Source organism: Oncorhynchus mykiss, chromosome 13 (assembly GCF_057628025.1).
Source record: "Oncorhynchus mykiss isolate SJ-2025 chromosome 13, ASM5762802v1, whole genome shotgun sequence".
In the NCBI taxonomy this organism is placed as follows: Eukaryota; Metazoa; Chordata; class Actinopteri; order Salmoniformes; family Salmonidae; genus Oncorhynchus; species Oncorhynchus mykiss.
In genome coordinates, this window is record NC_143034.1 from 32,695,649 (window position 1) to 32,718,185 (window position 22,537).

At 43.7% G+C, this 22,537-nt stretch overlaps 1 protein-coding gene across 2 annotated transcripts in view; it reads left to right on the plus strand.

Moving 5' to 3' along the window:
* LOC110486019 (homeobox protein Meis1) overlaps positions 1-21,775 on the plus strand; it is a 39,776-nt gene extending 18,001 nt beyond the window's left edge. The window contains exons 9-13 of one of the 2 annotated variants that reach the window (XM_036940673.2): positions 3,095-3,171; positions 15,940-15,998; positions 17,326-17,415; positions 17,851-17,948; positions 20,425-21,775. In XM_036940673.2, coding sequence (XP_036796568.1) covers positions 3,095-3,171; positions 15,940-15,998; positions 17,326-17,415; positions 17,851-17,909 — 285 coding nt within the window. In that variant the 3' untranslated portion in view covers positions 17,910-17,948; positions 20,425-21,775. Of the gene's footprint in view, positions 1-3,094; positions 3,172-15,939; positions 15,999-17,325; positions 17,416-17,850; positions 17,949-20,421 lie in introns of both variants that reach the window. The other variant, XM_036940674.2, reaches the window with a different exon arrangement.
* The last annotated feature ends 762 nt before the right edge of the window (positions 21,776-22,537 follow it).

A 22,537-nucleotide genomic window follows, 5' to 3' on the forward strand; every position in this document is an offset into this window, starting at 1 on the left:
GGTGTTCCCCTCGGAGTGGTCAGGCTGGCTGTAAGTGGAGAGGGAGAGGGAGAGGGAGGGAAATAGAGGCCTGTTGACTGTTGGTAGTCTCGGTATCCCATGCTAACAGTTGAAAAGAAGTGACATTCATTTTGAGGTAGAGTCAATAGTGTTAGAAGCTAAGACAAGCTACGTTAAATTTTCAGGTAGAGTCCGTTATTTTGGATACTAAGCCAAGTTATATTAATTATAAGGTAGAGTTAGTTGTTTGTACAAATCTAGTTGCTTGGAAGATAAGACAAGTTGCTTTCAGTTTCCGGTAGAGTCAGTTGTTTGGAATTCTAAGCCAAGTTAGGCTCATTTTCAAGTTAGTTGTTTGGAAGCTAAGCCAAGTTACATTTATTTTCAGGTTAGTTGTTTCAGCTAAGCCTTAGCTCAGCTCTGTTGTCCCTGAGTATTAGTGTTGCTCTACACTACTTTTTCTGCTGTTGGTGTCTTCTGTCTCCTTGGAGATTTGGTGTCTATTAGCCATTCACCTGGAGGACATGGTTTCATTCTGTCCCAGCATGCTAGAGAGCAGTTCTTGCCTGAGCATGGAGTGGCTGCTAGCTGGCGGCAGACCTGTGTCGCCATTCATGCCAGAGTGCTCCGAGTATAATGTCCCTATAGGCCCAAATCTAGGATCAGCTTTAAATGCTATAATCCTAACGGTAACCGTTATAGGGAAAAATCACAAACTGACCTTGGATCAGCGTTGAGAGGCAACTTCATCTTCCTTGTGTCAGAGCCAAGGGCCATGTCCAGTAGGGAGAAAGCTTTTGAAACAGAGCAAAAAGGGGAGATACTGAACTCGTCCAATATGGACACATATTTTACATTTTCGGTTACAATGCGTTTTTCCACAGGGTACCCTACTGAACGGGACCCAGGCCTCAGTGCTGATTACAGGGTTGGGGATGGCCCGGCCTTAACTCTGGGGCGGTTAGAGCCGCTAGTCCTTGCTAACAGGATTATAATTCATAATGAGCGGGTGGGTCGGGATTGGGGCCCAGAGTGGAGACTCTGAAATTAGGCCTGAGGTTACCAGCCTTTCCCATGTGTGTGTGTGTGTGTGTGTGTGTGTGTGTGTGTGTGTGTGTGTGTGCGGGAGTGTGTGTGTGTGCGGGAGTGTGTGTACGTGCGTGTGCATGTGTGTGACTGTGTTCTGGGAAGATGTTATGGTATCTTAACTTGTTTTTCCTTATGAATGTCATTGTAGAGATTGGTTCAAGGCAAGTTTTTAATTCACATTTTCTCAAACATGTTTTGCTGCTATTTTTCCTTCTCTGAGTTGATAGAATTATCCACGTTATTCAGGAACAAAGGCCACTTGGAGGAACATGGAACATGGCCGACAGACAGCGAGGGACAATTTGATGAGGCGACACTGAGATTATCACTTTCTGTGGCGAATTAGACTCCGTTTAGGCCAATGACCTACAATCAAATCACATGGAAACAAGAGGGAAAGGCATCCATTACCAATTGATTCAGTGTCAATGGGGAAAAAACTCAGTAACATCAAAGACCCTCTCCCTGTCGCCACAAAAAAAAGGATGTGGTAGATAAATATTCTCCAGGTGTAAAGTGTGTCATTTCTAGCTTTGTGCCTATGTGGAATTGGCCTGCGGGTGTTTGGCATCTCAGATGGTTGGAACTGGTCACAGTGGAGGTCTGATTTCTGATTTGATGTTAAATAGCAGTAGATCTAATTGTTTACATTTTTTAAATGGAACCTATATTTAGCTAGGCAAGTCAGTTAAGAACAAATTCTTATTTACAATGACTGCCTACACCGGCCAAACCCAGACGATGCTGGGGACAATTGTGCGCTGCCCTATGGGACTCCCAATCACGGTCGGATGTAGATGCAGCCTATGAAGGGCTGGGACAGTAGATGTTTTCCTCTTCTGGTCAACCCATAGTTTGACCTACTTTCCTATATCGTAGCTCCCTTATTCTCACTGACTTGACAGGTCTGGAGGTGGTTGAAAGCCATAGGCTTGGTTTAGTTACTGACATAGTGCTCCCCTATCCAGTTCTGTCAGATTAGGGAGTAGGAGGGGAAAGTAAATAGAAAAGGGAGCGCTGTTAAATGCATTGGGATTCTTCCCGTGTGACTTACACTCCCATCTCTACACACCTGCGTACGTGCACACACACACACACACACACACACACACACACACACACACACACACACACACACACACACACACACACACACACACACACACTCCACATGCCTGTATCTATATCCCCCCACTGCTAAGAGAGCCAGCTCAACCTACTCTAGGGTGTATCAGGTGTGTGTGCTTGTGTGTGTGTGTGTGTGTGTGTGTGTGTGTGTGTGTGTGTGTGTGTGTGTGTGTGTGTGTGTGTGTGCGTGTGTGTGTGTGTGTGTATGTGCAAAGCACTAGTATCACCCCTAATTAATATAGCTGTTTCTCCACTCTGGTGAACTCTTTAATTGGCTCACACACACACACACACACACACACACACACACACACACACACACAAGCACTCCACACGCCTGTATCTATGTCCCCCCCACTGCTAAGAGAGCCAGCTCAACCTACTCTAGGGCGTATCAGGAGCTTGTGTGTGTGTGCTTGTGTGTGTGTGTGTGTGTGTGTGTGTGTGTGCAAAGCACTAGTATCACCCCTAATTAATATAGCTGTTTCTCCACTTTGGTAAACTCTTTAATTGGCTCACACACGCACGCGCACACACACACACACGCACGCACGCACGCACGCACGCACACACGCACGCACACACACACACACACACACACACACACACACACACACACACACACACACACACACACACACACACACACACACACACACACACACACACACACACACCATTAATTATGATTCCATTTCATATTGCCCTAATGAGTCTTTGGAGCCACACCTCCATTTGTCCACGCTAATTAGCAGCTGCCGCTGCTAGCACAGCCACAACGACACAAACAACACAAAAGGCATTTTTGGGTTTTCTTTCAGTTACTATTTCCTTTATATTCATATGGTCTTTCTTTTTCTTTTTCTCGTTGAAACAGCATCCTTACCCTTCGGAAGAGCAGAAGAAACAACTGGCCCAGGACACAGGGTTAACGATCCTACAAGTCAACAATTGGTGAGTTGGATTGGGGTTGTTTGGCGTCTGCATGTGTTTACATGGCAGTAATACTTAGGCCGCGTCTTAAATGGCAACCTATTCCCCATAGGGCTCCGGTAAAAAGTAATGCACTATATAGGGAATGGGATGCCGTTTGGGATGCTGCCTTAGTTAGTTTACTCCGCCCCAGGCAACCTGCATCTAATGATTTGAATGATTAATTCCTCTGGGAACACCCGAAAATATCCCCCCTTACAGTCTGTTGGCTTCAGTTAATTGGAAAGAGAGGAAACCTGTAGAATAGTTCCAGTGGTGCGGGGTGCATTTACTACAGTATTTACTCATCTGAAAGAAGAAAGTAGGACATTTCACTGTACTTTGATCTATTTTATGAATAACTATCCACAGTTATTAACAAAGTATGAGGTAATAGCCTGCCAGGGGTTTAATGCTGTCTGGTTATGGAGGCAAAACATAGACAAGAATGATGATTCAATTACTCTATGAGAAATCTCAGTCTTCACATGTACAGATGTACAGACATCCTATCCAATTGAACCCTAGCCTAGGCGAATATACGCAGCAATATACATGAGCAAAGACAGAAAATGCAATCAGTGGTTTATGGTTTAACTCTACACCATTCCAACTACTGTTTAGCCTTTATATGTATGCACTATGCACAGTATTTCCCTAGATGTATGCACTATGCACAGTATTTCCCTATATGTATGCACTATGCACAGTATTTCCCTATATGTATGCAATATGCACAGTATTTCCATTTATGTATGCACTATGCACAGTATTTCCCTATATGTATGCAATATGCACAGTATTTCCATTTATGTATGCACTATGCACAGTATTTCCCTATATGTATGCACTATGCACAGTATTTCCCTATATGTATGCACTATGCACAGTATTTCCCTATATGTATGCACTATGCACAGTATTTCCCTATATGTATGCACTATGCACAGTATTTCCCTATATGTATGCACTATGCACAGTATTTCCCTATATGTATGCGCTATGCACAGTATTTCCCTATATGTATGCACTATGCACAGTATTTCCCAATATGCATCTGTCAAAATCAATACCCACAGAACAATCCTCTGTCAATTCTACAGCTGTTGTATGCGCTAATCATCTGCCTATGAACCGGAGTTATACTGGAGCACTGAGGTGGCGTGCCCTAGTAGGGAGTCCACTGTGTGCAGCTCACCCTGCACTATCAGCTCCAACATAAATATCACTGTCATGTCTACCTCTGATAAGCCTCCCAGTAAAGCAATAAAAACAATCACGATTCTCAGAAGTGCTAAAAATAGCCCACATTAACATATGTAGCCTACCCTAACGACATTCATCGCTATTGCAGTTGTTCATGTATATTATAACTTTTTTTAATTGCAATTTGTATTGTTTTTATTTCAGTCAATAGTCACGGTGCTCCCCCTATGGTCATTCCACCCCACCACAACCCTTCAATAGTCTTTACTCTGCCTCCACCTCAATTAATTAATCGCTGCCACAGTTGTTATTATGTATATAGTGCTATTTCTATTTCTATCATTGTTGTTTTATTGCCATTTTCATTCTTTTATTTCACTAAGTCCTGCATGTTGAAAACCTGCATGTTGAAAACGCGAAACCTAAGATTTTTTTACTGTACCCAGCAATCACACCTGCAACCCTATACATGTGACTATTAAACACTGCATCTGAATCTGAATCTGAAACGAGGTTCATGAAATCAATAACTCGCTAGTAACAGATATCATTCATTTACTGACTACCTCTGAAACTCACTTAGATAACACCTTTAATTATACAGTGGTAGCAATACATGGTTTCAACATCTTCAGAAGAGACAGGAATGCCACTGGTGGAGGTGTTGCCATTTATGTTCAGAGTTATATTCCTGTAAAGCTTAGAGAGGATCTCATGTCAAATGTTGTTGAAGTAATATGGCTGCAGGTTCACCTGCCTCAACTAAAGCCCATTCTTGTGGGAAGCTGCTATAGACCACCAATTGCTAACAGTCAGAATCTGGATAATATGTGAGAAATGCTTAATAATGTATGTGATATCAACAAAGAGGTCTATTTTTTGGGGTGATGTAAATATTGACTGGCTTCGATCAAGCTGCCCACTCAAGAAAAATATTCAAACTGTAACCAGTGCCTACAACCTGGTTCAAGTTATCAGTCAACCTAACAGGGTATTTACAAACATCACAGGAAGGAAATCATCCACATGTATTTGGTCACATCTTTACCAATGCTGCAGAAATCTGCTCTTAAGCAGTATCCAAATCCATCAGATGTAGTGATCATAATACTGTATAGTGGCTATACAGTGGGGCAAAACAGTATTTAGTCAGCCACCAATTGTGCAAATTCTCCCACTTAAAAATATGAGAGAGGCCTGTAATTTTCATCATAGGTACACTTCAACTATGACAGACAAAATGAGGGAAAAAAATCCAGAAAATCACATTGTAGGATTTTTAATGAATTTATTTGCAAATTATGGTGGAAAATAAGTATTTGGTCACCTACAAACAAGCAAGATTTCTGTCTCTCACAGACCTGTAACTTCTTCTTTAAGAGGCTCCTCTGTCCTCCACTCGTTGCCTGTATTAATGGCACCTGTATTAATGTTTGAACTTGTTATCAGTATAAAAGACACCTGTCCACAACCTCAAACAGTCACACTCCAAACTCCACTATGGCCAAGACCAAAGAGCTGCCAAAGGACACCAGAAACAAAATTGTAGACCTGCACCAGGCTGGGAAGACTGAATCTGCAATAGGTAAGCAGCTTGGTTTGAATAAATCAACTGTGGGAGCAATTATTAGGAAATGGAAGACGTACAAGACCACTGATAATCTCCCTCGATCTGGGGCTCCATGCAAGATCTCACCTCGTGGGGTCAAAATGATCACAAGAACGGTGAGCAAAAATCCCAGAACCACACGGGGGGACCTAGTGAATGACCTGTAGAGAGCTGGGACAAAAGTAACAAAGCCTACCATCAGTAACACACTACGCCACCAGGGACTCAAATCCTGCAGTGCCAGACGTGTCCCCCTGCTTAAGCCAGTACATGTCCAGGCCCGTCTGAAGTTTGCTAGAGAGCATTTGGATGATCCAGAAGAAGATTGGGAGAATGTCATATGGTCAGATGAAACCAAAATATAACTTTTTGGTAAAAACTCAACTCGTCGTGTTTGGAGGAAAAAGAATGCTGAGTTGCATCCAAAGAACACCATACCTACTGTGAATCATGGGGGTGGAAACATCATGCTTTGGGGCTGTTTTTCTGCAAAGGGACCAGGACGACTGATCCGTGTAAAGGAAAGAATGAATGGAGCCATGTATCATGAGATTTTGAGTGAAAACCTCCTTCCATCAGCAAGGGCATTGAAGATGAAACGTGGCTGGGTCTTTCAGCATGACAATGATCCCAAACACACCGCCCGGGCAATGAAGGAGTGGCTTCGTAAGAAGCATTTCAAGGTCCCGGAGTGGCCTAGCCAGTCTCCAGATCTCAACCCCATAGAAAATCTTTGGAGGGAGTTGAAAGTCCGTGTTGCCCAGCAACAGCCCCAAAACATCACTGCTCTATATGAGATCTGCATGGAGGAATGGGCCAAAATACCAGCAACAGTGTGTGAAAACCTTGTGATAACTTACAGAAAACGTTTGAACTCTGTCATTGCCAACAAAGGCTATATAACAAAGTATTGACATAAACTTTTGTTATTGACCAAATACTTATTTTCCACCATAATTTGCAAATAAATTCATAAAAAAATCCTACAATGTGATTTTCTGGATTTTTTTTTCTCATTTTGTCTGTCATAGTTGAAGTGTACCTATGATGAAAATTACAGGCCTCTCTCATTCTTTTAAGTGGGAGAACGTGCACAATTGGTGGCTGACTAAATACTTTTTTGCCCCACTGTATCTAGGAAAACCAAAATTCCAAAGGCTGTGCCTAATATATTGTATAAGAGGTCATACATACAGTGCCTTGCGAAAGTATTCGGCCCCCTTGAACTTTGCGACCATTTGCCACATTTCAGGCTTCAAACATAAAGATATAAAACTGTATTTTTTTGTGAAGAATTAACAACAAGTGGGACACAATCATGAAGTGGAACGGCATTTATTGGATATTTCAAACTTTTTTAACAAATCAAAAACTGAAAAATTGGGCGTGCAAAATTATTCAGCCCCCTTAAGTTAATACTTTGTAGCGCCACCTTTTGCTGCGATTACAGCTGTAAGTCGCTTGGGGTATGTCTCTATCAGTTTTGCACTTCGAGAGGCTGAACATTTTTCCCATTCCTCCTTGCAAACAGCTCGAGCTCAGTGAGGTTGGATGGAGAGCATTTGTGAACAGCAGTTTTCAGTTCTTTCCACAGATTCTCGATTGGATTCAGGTCTGGACTTTGACTTGGCCATTCTAACACCTGGATATGTTTATTTTTGAACCATTCCATTGTAGATTTTGCTTTATGTTTTGGATCATTGTCTTGTTGGAAGACAAATCTCCGTCCCAGTCTCAGGTCTTTTGCAGACTCCATCAGGTTTTCTTCCAGAATGGTCCTGTATTTGGCTCCATCCATCTTCCCATCAATTTTAACCATCTTCCCTGTCCCTGCTGAAGAAAAGCAGGCCCAAACCATGATGCTGCCACCACCATGTTTGACAGTGGGGATGGTGTGTTCAGCTGTGTTGCTTTTACGCCAAACATAATGTTTTGCATTGTTGCCAAAAAGTTCAATTTTGGTTTCATCTGACCAGAGCACCTTCTTCCACATGTTTGGTGTGTCTCCCAGGTGGCTTGTGGCAAACTTTAAACAACACTTTTTATGGATATCTTTAAGAAATGGCTTTCTTCTTGCCACTCTTCCATAAAGGCCAGATTTGTGCAATATACGACTGATTGTTGTCCTATGGACAGAGTCTCCCACCTCAGCTGTAGATCTCTGCAGTTCATCCAGAGTGATCATGGGCCTCTTGGCTGCATCTCTGATCAGTCTTCTCCTTGTATGAGCTGAAAGTTTAGAGGGACAGCCGGGTCTTGGTAGATTTGCAGTGGTCTGATACTCCTTCCATTTCAATATTATCGCTTGCACAGTGCTCCTTGGGATGTTTAAAGCTTGGGAAATCTTTTTGTATCCAAATCCGGCTTTAAACTTCTTCACAACAGTATCTCGGACCTGCCTGGTGTGTTCCTTGTTCTTCATGATGCTCTCTGCGCTTTTAACGGACCTCTGAGATTATCACAGTGCAGGTGCATTTATACGGAGACTTGATTACACACAGGTGGATTATATTTATCATCATTAGTCATTTAGGTCAACATTGGATCATTCAGAGATCCTCACTGAACTTCTGGAGAGAGTTTGCTGCACTGAAAGTAAAGGGGCTGAATAATTTTGCACGCCCAATTTTTCAGTTTTTGATTTGTTAAAAAAGTTTGAAATATCCAATAAATGTCGTTCCACTTCATGATTGTGTCCCACTTGTTGTTGATTCTTCACAAAAAAATACAGTTTTATATCTTTATGTTTGAAGCCTGAAATGTGGCAAAAGGTCGCAAAGTTCAAGGGGGCCGAATACTTTCGCAAGGCACTGTATATGTAAATAATATTTTCTGTTTAATGAGGAGCAACCAGATGCTGCACTTAACACATTTATGAAATTGCCTATTCCATTCCAGTTACTAATAAGCACGCACCCATTAAGAAAAGCACTATAAAAACGGTTAAATCACTGTGGGCTTATGAGGAATTGAAAAATTGTATGGTTGAGAGGGATGAGGCTACAGGAATGGCAAATAAGTCTGGCTGCACAGCCAGAAACGTAGTGTAAATCGAGAAATCATGTGACTAAACGGAACATAAACAAGAAGAAACTGTACTATGAAACAAAGATAAATTATATAAAGAATGATAGTAAAAAGCTTTGGAGCACATTAAATTAAATCTTGGGCAGAAATACTAACTTGGCTCCATTCATTGAATCAGATGGCTCATTCATCACAAAACCCACTGATATTGCCAACTACTTTAATGAGTATTTCATTGGCAAGATTAGTAAACGTAGGCATGACATGCCAACCACAAATTCTGAACCTACACATCCATGCATAACTGACCAAATTATGAAAGACAACTATTGTCATTTTTAATTCCGTAAAGTGAGTGCGGAAGAGGTGAAAATAGTATTGTTGTCTATCAACAATGACCCGCCACCTGGGTCTGACAACTTGATGGAACATTTCTGAGGATGATAGCAGACTATATTGCCTCTCCTCTTTGCCATCTATTCAATCTAAGACTACAGGAAAGTGTGTGCCCTCTGGCCTGGAGTGAAGCAACATTAATTATACTACCAAGAATAGCAAAGCACACTTTACTGGATCAAACAGCCGACCAATCAGTCTGTTACCATTTCACAGTAAAGAAATTAACAACATATTTTCAGCACACTTATAGGGAAGGGTATTCGACATGTACGGCACTTAAACAAATGACTGATGATTGGCTGGGAGAAATTGAGAATATAAAGATTGGGGGAGCTGTTTTTTAAGACTTCAGTGCTGCTTTTGACATTATTAATCATAATCTGCTGCTGAAAAAATTTGTGCGTTATGGATTTACATCCCCTGATGTATTGTGCATCAAGTTACCTGTCTAACAGAACACAGAGGATGTTGTTTAATGGAAGCCTCTCCAACATAATTCAGGTAAAGTCAGGCAATCCCCAGGGCAGCTGTCTAGGGCCCTTACTTTTTAAAATCTTTACTAATGACCTGCAACTGGCTGATGACTCAACACTATACATGTCAGCTACTGAAATGACTGCAACACTTAACAAATAACCGCAGTCAGTTTCAGAATGTGTGGCAAGAAATATGTAAGTTAGTCGTAAATATTTCAAAAACTAAAAGCATTGTATTTGGGACAAATCATTCACTAAACCCTAAACCTCAACTAAATCTTGTAATGAATAATGTGGAAATTGAGCAAGTTGAAGAGACTAAACTGCTTGGAGTAGCCCTGGATTGTAAACTGTCATGGTGAAAACACATTGATGCAACAGTAGCTAACATGGGGAGAGGTCTGTCCATAATAAATTGCTGCTCTACCTTCTTAACAGCACTATCAAGGCAGGTCCTACAGGCCCTACAGACCTGGACTGCAGTAGTGTGGTCAGGAGCCACAAAGAGGGACTTAAAATTGGCCCAGAACAGGGCAGCACGGCTGGCCCTTAAATGTACACAGAGAGCTAACATTTATAATATGCATGGACCAAAGTAGAGGAGAGATGGACTTCATCACTACTTGTATTTGTGAGAAGTATTGACATGTTGAATGCACCGAGCTGTCTTTTTGAACTACTAGCACACAGCTCAGACACCCATGAATACTCCACAAGACATACCACCAGAGGTCTATTCACAGTCCCCAAGTCCAGGAAAGACTATTGGAGGTGCACAGTACTAAATAGAGCCATGACTACATGGAACTCTATTCCACGTCAAGTAATTTGTGCAAGCAGTAAAATCTGATTTTAAAAAACAAATGAAAATACATCTGATGTTACAGCGGGGCCTGTGAAGAGACACACACATGCACACACATGATAACATACGCACTATACACACACTTACACATGGATTTTGTGTTGTAGATGATATGTGGTAGTAGAGTAGTGGCCTGAGGGCACACACTTAATGTGTTCTGAAATCTGTAGTGAAATGTAATGTCATGTTTTTAATTGTATATAACTGCCTTCATTTGGCTGTAACCCAGGAAGAGGGGATCCACAATAAATACAAATACATGCACCACAAAGATCTGAAATCTCAAACTCACTCTTACCTGAATAGTGCAGTAATAATTAGCAAAAACTAGCGAAGATGGCCTGCGGTGTGCCACACTGCCATGTTTATTGGGCGGAAGGTAATGGCTCACACAGAGAGGCCAGGTGCTGTAGCCAGGTAGAGAGGAGAACCCAGTGTGTTCCTGCACACTCAGCTGCAATCAGCACTTATGCCTGCCTGGGTCCTGTTCAGTCAGGCACACCGTAGAAAAATGTCTTACAATGGAAACGAAAAACTGCATCGCTATTGTACAGTGCACAGTAGTACCTTTCCGATTCACTCTGTTTCAAAACTCATACAGAAAGGACATGTCCTGTAGCCAGGTAGAGCGGAGAACCCAGCTTGTTGCTGGTCCACACTCAGCGACACACTTTTCCTCTTTCAAGGACGGTGAGGTCGTGAAACATTGTGTGTGTTCCAAATGGCACCCTATTCCCTTTATATTGCACTACTTTTGACCAGTGCCCCTTACACTCCTTTTGACCATAGGCTCTGGTCAAAAGTTGTGCACTATATAGGGAATAGGGTGCCATTAGGGACACAATCAGGATAGGTTCTCAGGGGCGTTGGTTAGCTGCTCATCCTAGCATGCAGGTAGTAGTACCACACGGGCCCCATGGGAATCAGGGGTGTGAGAGAGGTGGGGTGGGGAATGGAGGGAGAGGAAGAATATAAATAGAGAGGTAGATAGGATGCTTGCACATTCTGGATGGGTGGTGAGGGGTGGGGTATGGGAAATATTGTTTCATTTGATGGAGATTGATGACTTCTTGCAGCAACGCTAATATTGTGTCATCTATTATTTGTCTGTTACCGTGGTAACTTGGCTGGCGAGCTGATTTTCAGAGGGAGTCCAGGTTTTTCTCTTGCATTATGCTGAGAAATACAAATGAATTTGCAAGTTTAGCCAACTTTGCTTTCAGAAAACTGCAAATGAGGCCTTCTTGTTGGTGTCTCTCCCATATATGCTTTTAAATGGACTTGTGCGTGTGTGTGTGTGTGTGTGTGTGTATTTCTATGTTCTACCAGTATCTGTGTGTGTCTGTCTGTGTATGGAGAGATGGCGGGTTCACAGTTTAGTTAATGGAAACACTCCTCTGAGTTTGGCGAGAGGTACCCACTGACGGTTGTAAGGGGGGTAAGGGGGGGTTTAGTGATGAGGTAATGGCCTCCCACTGTTCAACAACAGAGCCTAATGTTGCCGGGGGGAGTTATAGGTGACGTTAAAAGCACCAACCTTTGAATCACACACAGACACACAAATGTGCACACACACACACACACACAGACACATGCATGGTTGTGCGTATGCACGTATGTATGTGTACAAGCACGCTGGCACACATGCGCGCACACACACACACACACACACACACACACACACACACACACACACACACACACACACACACACACACACACACACACACACACACAAGTACTGTTCTTGGAATCGCCGGCTGCGGTGGAACGTTACACATATTCGAGCGTGTGTGTAGGAATTCAGAGCCGTTTGGCCTCTCAACTCAGCGGCTGGCGCTGACGTTTTTTTCTCCCATTTTTTCTATGTCCTCTTTGGAATTTATGTGGTGGAAAAAGTACTACATTGTCATACTTGAGTTAAAGTCAAGATACCTTAATAGAAAATGACTGAAGTAAAAGTGGAAGTCACCCAGTGAAATACTACTTGTGTAAAAAGTGTAAAAGTATTTGGTAAAAAATATACTTAAGTATCAAAAGTAAAAGTATAAAACATTTCAATTCCATATTTGTATATATATACATATACTTCTTCTTAACCAAAGAAGGTGACACCATTTTCTTGTTTTTTATTATTATGGAGAGACAGGAGCACACTCCAACACTCCAACATAATTTACAAACAACGCATGTGTGTTTAGTGCACCAGATCAGCGGCAGTAGGGATGACCATGGATGTTCTCTTGATAAGTGTGTGAATTGGAGCATTTTCCTGTGCTGCTAAGTTTTCAAAGTACTTTTGGGTGTCAGGGGAAATAATGTATGAGTAAAAACTATATTATTTTCTTTAGGAATGTAGTGAAGTATAAGTAAAAGTTGTCAAAAATATAAATAGAAAAGCAAAGTACAGATAGCACAAAAAACGACTTAAGTAGTACTTTAAAGTACTTTTACTTAAGTAATTTACACCACTGATTTAAACGAAGCAGCAGCACATTCCATTTCCTCGACATACACATGCATTGCATAGTCATCGTTCAATTGACATTAATTACGTACTGTTAGTGCTTTGAATATACTGTACATGCATGGGTTCGTTTATCAGTCACATACTAAGTGCAGTAGGATAGGTTGCGGAGAGGTTGTGGAGAGGTTGCCGAAGCGTTTAAGTCCCCCCCACCTCATAACAGGGCCATATGCTGATTGGAACAGGTGAGAAGGGGGGGGGGGGTGATGTCAATGGCGTTTTCACAGCAAACAGCTGGACTGGTTTATTCAAACACACCCAAGGGCGGGCGTGCAAGGGGGGAGTTGTGGGGGGACTGAGGGGGAGGGGAGGGGGGTAGGGGGAAGCTGACCTGAGAATGACACCCGGGGAGGTGGGTTTAGGGGCCATTTTACGACCAGGGGAGCCCAGACTGGAGGGGAGCGCTCGTTTATTTTAATCCTCACAGGAGAGGCGTTTCACCGTGCTGAGGCTCCAGCTCTGCAGCCTGCAGTGGACGAGAACAGATGCCACCGCACCAAATTAGCTAAAGGATATTTCAGTTGTTGGGGTTGTCCTTTCTTGGGGGCATTACTTTAAACAGAAAATGCTTTTCGGTCTGTGTTTTTATGTGTACATTTGATGGTGCTTGGTGGTGAGGTAGTATTTCTAAAGTTGTGGATCAGGGTTGGGGTCAATTCCCTTTCAATTCAGGAAGTGAAAGTAAAGGGAAGGCTTTTCAATGCAATAGTTCCTGAGATGATTGAATTGAAATGGAATTGACCCTAACCCTATTGTGGATACCCTGGCTGAATCTAGAAGTGCTTACTTCACTACACGCTAAGCGTACAAGTTCATATCATACAAAGCCGTCGTAAAATAATGTATTTCTGAAGAAAAACAACGCTTTTCAAAAGTGGAGGGTTTTTACAACACGTCTAGTCAGAAGAATAGGCCTCTATTGTGGGAGTGGGAGCCAGAGAGGGGTGGATGGTCGCACTTATTGTGCGCTGGGAAGCGGAGGGCTGAAGCAGGGCCATAAACGCAGTCCCATGGTGTGAAGGGTTCGCGGAGGGGTGAAACTGTTAACTCCCTAACAGAGGACGCAGCCTTGGCCGCGCCACATGGCGCTCTATTCCCCCTTTCATTGGCTGCTTAAAAGGCGGAGCTAGGGGGTGTGTGGTGGCGCCCGGGCTCTCACACAAACAGTGCGCCCCACAGTCTCTCCACCCCTTTCTCTCCCTCTGTCTCTCTCTCCTTTGAGACCCCTAACACTACATACACCCCCTGTGCTCACCACCATGATTCGTCACAGTATCATCAAGGAAATGTCCTTCTTGTGTTTTTTTTTGTGGAAGCACTCTGGCCTAAGGGACTTTGCGCCTCATTTGTCAAGGCTTTGTTGATATGAAAGTAATTGGTTCGCCTTTATTTGTATGGTTCTATCACCCAAAACATCACCTAATAGCCACATTTTATTGTCTGATAGATATACAGAATGTTATTACACTGAAAAAGCATGCAGCTCTAGATAGGCTTCGTCATATGACTCGGTTTTCTCGTTCAGTTTTGGCCTCTTCTCCAAACCTCTCTCTTAGTGTCTTCTTCTCCCCCTCATCTTCACCCCCCCACTGCTCCTCCCACTCCTCCGCCCCCCTGCCACCCCCTGCTTCTGCCTTTTTTCGGGCCCTGCTGAAAGGAGTGTTGTGGCTTTTGTTTCCCTGAAAAGGAAACCCGTTCCTCCCCTTTTCTCTTCTCTCTTTTTTTCCCGAAGAAAAAGATGAAATGGAACCATCCCGCCAGGGGTAAAAAGGCAGGGGGACATAAATCAAGTTGGAACCACTGAGCTTTCACTCCCCGGGTCGGCAGGGGTCACGGGGCGGGTTCACAAGGCTTTAGGCTGAGCAAGACCAGAGTGCTCCTCTGCCGAGGGCGCTGGGTCACGGGGCCGCCAGGGTCAAAGGTCAGGGATCATGCATACCAGAATGATGGCTTTCAAGAGCACATTTATACTTAGAGGGGACGTGTATGAATGTAGGACAACTCTCTGCAAACATTGCTATTCCGTAATGCACCTCAGGTATCCCACAGCACAGAGATTTAGTTGTATGAGCTTTGTTTGGATGTGTGCTAAGGGGATAGTACACTAAAAAACTACACTAGTACTTGAGGACTTTACTTAATCAGTGCTTGGTGTATTTTATGTATTGAAAAGCTAAATAGAATTTTGCTGTGACATGAAATGTTTTGGACTTAAAGTATATCAAGTGTCTACTGTATTGGTGGATATCAAAGAAGTGTCTGCTTCAAACCAGCAGCGGCCGTTTGTTATGAACTCATAGATATTATAGGTGTTTGGTTTGATAAGAATCACAGTTACTGTCCAAGAAGCCATATTTTATTTTATTTGAAAGCCACAGTTTGAGAGGAAGTTGAGGTTTCCACGTTCTTTTAGTGAAGTGTAGACCAGACGCCTGGACAACGTCAGGCAACCATCGCTGACAGCGAGTCTTTTTTTCTTCTCGTAACGCCAAAGTCGAATGAATGCTTTTCCTCTGTGGTCCCGAAACAGTACATTGAAATCATATGCTGCTCGCCAGGCCTCATTTATAACGTGTTGCTGTCTTCTCTCTCCTCCACTGCCCTCCCCTATTCCCTCCCTCCCTCATTCCCTCTCTTTCAGGTTCATCAACGCGAGACGAAGAATTGTACAGCCCATGATCGACCAGTCCAATAGAGCAGGCAAGTCTCCCGTCAAATTTGAGGGGTTTCAATTCATGTGGTACAGTTGTTTCACTTCAAGTCAACGCAGGAATATGAACTTATCAAGTAAACAGGTGAACATAGATCAAAACAAATTTAAAACATCTCCATTTTTTTTTTACATGAATTAAAACATACATGAATCGGTGGTGTACTTCTCCTGCTACTATCTCCAGTCTTTTGCCCCCTTCTGGTCTTCAATGTGTTTAACTGAACGGACGAACGGGCTTAACTACGGGAGTGAAGGGCCACTAAAACCCAGAGGATTAGCCCAGACAAAGACGCTAATCACTTTGACTAGCCAGCCCATTGAACGTTTAACCTTAGATTAAAAAACAAACAAGGAGCAAGTGAAACTGAAGCTAAAATATGACCAGTCGTTTTCCTTAGCTATTTTACAAATTGAAATGTAATTTCATAATTAAAACTTTTTGATAAATAAACACACGTTGTCTACTGTAAAAATTAGTTGAGTAGGATTTTGGTTCACTTCGTTAGTCTCTCTCTCTCTCTCTCTCTCTTCCCCCCCCCCCCCCTCTCTCTCTATCTTCCTCTCTCTCTCTCCCTCTCTGCTAAAGACAGAGCAGTCCCCTGGCACATGCCTTGTTTTGGAGCTGCTGTAAAATTTATGACCTGTGATGAGGGTTAGGGGTTAGGGTTGCATTAGGGGGACTCTGTAAAGTTCAAAGACGGACCGAGGAGCTTGAACTGTTGCTCCGGCTCATGTAACCAGAACCAGCTCTCTACCTGAGGCTGCCTACACTTTATGATATGAGGGAGACAGAAAGCCGAATCACAGCCCCTTCCTCTGTCACTAATTATTCCATAAGCGATAGTGGATGGATTAAATAGTAACCTGGTGGAAAAGTAGTTCCTTAATTACGTACTATAATCATGGTTAAGTGGTTCGCTTAAACGCGTGTTTAATGAGTCAAAGTGTTGTTATAAGTGACTTATCTCCCATTTACAGTGCTGCTGTGTATTTCGAGGTAATTACGTTCAAGTTGCCAGAACAGTAATCTATTTGCTGATATCAAGTTGCTCTTTCACAGCATAAGCCATAAGGACAACTTGATATTAACTCTTACCAATACAAACGAAGTCATTTGTTAGTAATTAAGCCTGTTGATGAAGAAAATTACCTACCAAATAATCTTGTAATTAGAGGATAATAGTGAGAGAATAATGAGGACAGACCAAACCAGGAAAGGGAGGGGGACGTTTTATGGGGGCGCACCGGTAATTAAAACTTATGCAATATTCTAATTAGCAATTCCTACTGTCTCGGCCTGTGTTTTTTCGCCAGTGACTGGAGGAGGGCCCTACACCCCAGATGGTCAACCAATGGGAGGGTTCGTTATGGACGGCCAGACACACATGGGAATCAGACCACCTGGTAAAGACTCCTATCTCTTAACTCCTATGTCCCAGACACACACATACACACGCGCGCGCACACATGCACATATGCACACATGCACGCACACACACGCAGGAACGCACACACACACACAGACACACACAGACACACACACACACACACACACATACACACACACACACACAAACTTTTGAGTCCCTCAAACACACACCATGGACCTGACTGGTTCCCATTCACTCCTCACCTGTCACAGTATAATTTACTCACCCTATCTCCCCTGCCCTCCCTCTCCCCCTACAGTCTTGACCAGGTGTGACCAGTCACATTGCAATATTTGCATTGCCTCACCTCACTGACCCAAATAATAAGTCTTTGTCCTCTTCATCTCTATCCCCCTTCTCTTCCCCCATCCTCACAACTCTCTAATTTGTCCCTCTTCTCTCCCCGTAGGGCCCATGGGTGGGATGGGCATGGGTATGGGCGTGGAGGGACAGTGGCACTACATGTGACCCCTTGCGGACTTAGCACAGAGCCCAAAGGGACGCACTGTAAGTATCAAGCATCCACATTTATGTAAACGTGTTTAGAAGCCTATTCTATTCGTATTTACAATAAAAGTGACTCCAAAATGTCAATACATGATTTACCATTCATTTGGGCACAAAATAATCTTAAACACAATCAACAGCAAATCAAACAGCAAATGCATCCAGTTTGTAGAGTCACAAGCTTGATGTAATCATTGCGTACTAGGAATATGGGGCGAAAATACTAAACTTTTGACTACTTCACAAATAAGTGAATTTGTCCCAATACTTTTGAATTTCTAAACGGTTCGCCCTGGTATGGATGAAAATACCCTCAAATTAAAGCTGACAGTCTGCACTTTAACCCCATAGTCATTGTATAATTTCAAATCCAATGTGCTGGAATAGAGAGCCAAAACGACAACAAAATGTGTCACTGTCCCAATACTTTTCCGAGCTCACAGCATCATGAAGAATGTTCAAGGCATGCATACTAAGTGGTATGCTAGCACGGACACACAGAGACAGAGTGTACGGTACATGAACGCAGCATGAAGCTACTGCCACGCTGCAGCAGGATGAAAAGGCTGGCAAAAGCTAATTGACTTGGTCTAAATGAAATATGTACATGCCAGTGGTGTGACCAATCGATTTATTTGACTGGTCACGTGGACAGAAATGACGACCTTTCCTTGCTCCCGCTTCTCACACGCACTGTGGGAAAGAACCTGCTATGGCCGTCCACTGTCAAAGGGTCAACCATCGGAGAGAGGAGAAAAAAAGCATAGTCCGACTTCTCAGACGTGCATGTTTAGAAACAGCCGGAGTGGACGCTCGATGGAAAGCCGTAGCGCTAACGGATTTGTCACGTGACAATCGTTCATGGGGTAGGAGGCGGCGTCCGAAGTCCTATGGGAACAGGAGCAAGACCGACACAGGCCGAGAGTCAATCTTCCTCTGCCGTCTACTGAGTGATGGTGGCATCCAGCTCCCTCACAGTTGCATTTCGGCCCTATTGAGTGGCTAATTAAGGTAAAGCTCTCAAAGATTGCGGGGTCAATTTAATCATAAGAGATGAGCGATATTCTTTTACGTCCCCATTGAATGAATTGATCATTAACGAGGGACGTGAAATGGCTTCCCCGCCTTATTTGATTAAGGGCTCCAGTTCCTTCATAAGATGTTTTCATTAAGCCCGGCAAACGGGGAAGATTAAGCGAGCCGCTTACGGCCGAGACTGGAGAGAGACTCGAGACTCGTGGGTTTTTTCTAATACGGTCACTCGGCGACATTACTTCGAACCAAAGTCAATTAAAGACTCCTCAGAAGGAGCATTTACGTTTTCTTCCCCTTGCGATTATTGAGCTTATGGGTCCTTGGGAAACAATGCACCTGTCAGTTCAGATCCGAAGCAAGCCATGCAGAAGCCCCCCGGACCCCTCTGCACTGCAGAAATGACTGTTCCCTGGTCGTCTTTCTTTTCTTCTTATTCCGCAAAATTAGCCAAGGCTGGGCAAAATCGTCCTTTTTCTCTACCCAGACAATAGGCGATTACGGGCCCACAAATTAACGAGCGTACAGGATTATTCCCCCCCCCCCCCCCCCCCCCCGTACAAAATGTTTCTCTCTACCCAGAAACCCCCTCAGGCATCCTTTGGTGAACTTCCTCACTGACCCCTGTGCGTTGCCCTAACACCGCTGGAGGCCATTGTTTAAAGGAGCCTCTCCGCCAATTATTCGGCCGAGGTTTGCTAACATCGTTCCAAGGGGTCAGGGTTGCCATCTTTTGAGGGGAGGACCAGTGAAGGGACTCAGGAGAAAGAAAGAAAACGAAAGAGAAGAAAGAGAGAATAAGGCTTCGGGGGCGTTTAGCCTCTGCTCTCTATCGGGAAGTAGCGCCTGTTGATTGGGTCCCCTGGTGTCAGTGAAACAGAATGGGTCAGCCGCGCTGCTCTCTTGCTCAGCCGCAGAGTGCTGCACTCTAGCCAGCTCTAAATTGCTCAACCAGTGGCCTCTTTTTCCTCCCTCCTCTCATTTCCTTCATGAACACTGATCAAATCAAATCAAATCAAATCAAATCAAATTTATTTATATAGCCCTTCGTACATCAGCTGATATCTCAAAGTGCTGTACAGAAACCCAGCCTAAAACCCCAAACAGCAAGCAATGCAGGTGTAGAAGCACGGTGGCTAGGAAAAACTCCCTAGAAAAAACTCCCTACTGATCTAAGAGTTAGTGGGATAGGGGAAATCCATTTGTCCCGACATGTCACCCCATTGTAGTGCCGCTTCACTGCACACAGTACATGTCTCTGTGGGAGTTAAAGTAACCGTGCACAGTGCTGTAGTTTTAAACTAACACTACACAGTGTTATGGTGTTGAAGTAACACCACACAGTGTTATAGAGTTAAAGTAACACTACACAGTTTTATTGCTAAAGTAACTTTTACACACTGGTGTTGTTTTCAATTTGACTCATTGTTTGTTTCCCCAGCAGAACTGCCAGGTATTCCCGAGGACGGCGTGTCCCATGGCGGTTGGATCAGCACGGATATGGGCATCACTCTGACCTTCACTGGTGCCCCTACCATCACCTCTACCCTCCCACCAACCAGCCCCACCGCTGGGGCATGATCTCTCAGTGTTGCCCCTCCCTCCGTGACTCTTCCGTGACCCAGCGATATCAATTGCGCTGGTGCCCAGCCCAAACTCACCACCATCACCTGACTGTTTGTCAGTAGGGCTGGTGCCACCCCCCCCCCCCCTTTCCAACTTCCCCCATTTCCTTCAAGTGGTTCAGTCTGAGTAGCCACTGTTGCTGAACCACCATCGTGACTATGAGAGGCCTTGGAAACCCTATCATGCCTTGTGAAGACTTCTGACGTTGTGAAGACTTCTGACGTTGTGTGGACTTCTGACGTTGTGAAGACTTCTGACGTTGTGAAGACTTCTGACGTTGTGAAGACTTCTGGCGTGGTGAGGACTTCTGACGTTGTGAGGACTTCTGACGTTGTGAGGACCTCTGACGTTGTGAGGACTTCTGACGTTGTGAGGACTTCTGGCGTTGTGAGGACTTCTGGCGTTGTGAGGACTTCTGACGTTGTGTGGACTTCTGACGTGAGGACTTCTGACGTTGTGAGGACTTCTGACGTTGTGAAGACTTCTGACGTTGTGAAGACTTCTGACGTTGTGAGGACTTCTGACGTTGTGAGGACTTCTGACGTTCTGAAGACTTCTGACGTTGTGAAGACTTCTGACGTTGTGAGGACTTCTGACGTTGTGAGGACTTCTGACGTTGTGAGGACTTCTGACGTTGTGAGGACTTCCCTTCTGGGGACTACAATTACTGGAGCTCTCCAGTGGATACTTCAATACTCTGTTAATTCGACCGATACAAACAAACACTTAGTCCTTCACTTTTCCCTTCTCTGCTGCATTGCATGGACAGTTATAGATGGTGAAGACACTCTTGTCTTGGCAGTGGACTTGTAAGCAAGAGAAGAAGCCGATGTCCGTATTTTACTGGGGGGTCTTTTTAAACAACAAACACCCTGGAAACCATTCTTCTTTTTTTTTTTTTAATAATGAAATTGTTGTAATTGTGGAAAATTACAATAAGGTGAGGCAATAGTGTCCTGTTTACAGTTTTACCACAAACTCTCTACGGACGAGTAACGATAACTATTGCAAGTGCTCTGGTATTGCTTTGCCGTACTGTGCTGTTTTTTTAAAAAAGGACTTGACTTGTCTAATTCACACTATGTGTGTGAGTCTTTTTTCATAGACTTTTATCTCCTACCCCCACGAATCTCTTTGCGTTTGAAAATAAAAAATAAGTTACAGACCCAGTTTCTCTCAGTTTGCTGTATGAACAACACAGAAAGGAACCATTTCAATGCTTCGAGGTCCTGTCATGCAATTTATATTATGTGGTAAAGAGCTTTGTAAAACTTAAGTAACTAGAGTGTAATTACAGATTTCATGTAGCCTATAAGAGTAGTAATTACAGGGCTACGACACCGGTATGAGTGCAACTCAATGTAAAGTGCTACCAAAACCCCAGTTAGTAACCCAGACAGTTAGTAGGAGGGTACAGCTTGGTACAGTACAGTGATGGGAAAAATGAGACAGTAGATTTCCTGCCTAGCGGCTGCCCACTTCCCTGCTTCGCCTGGGTTGCTCTGTATTTACTGACTAATTACTTTGTTTGACTCACCCGACTGTGGTGGAAAGGGCTTATGCAGACACAGATTGTGTCCCAAATGGCACCCTACATGGTGCACTTGTTTTGACTAGGCCTCATAGGGCTCTGGTCCAAAGTGCCGTATAATATATGGAATGTGGTGCCATTTGTGACGCATCCTCAGTGTTGGTGGCGTGGGTAAGAACAGAGAAGGGTCGCTATCTCTCGCTCTTTGGTTTCTCAGCTGCTGTATGAGGTGTGGCTGAAGGAAGCAGGCTGTTGAGGCCAAAAGGTTATTCTGAATGACGGACGCTGTGGTCACGTTCGAACCCCCGACGAGAACAGACCAGGTGGGCTTTGAAGGTCCACTAAATGAACAAGCACATTGCTCTAAGCTTCTTGTTCTTGTCTTTCAATATCTCAAAAT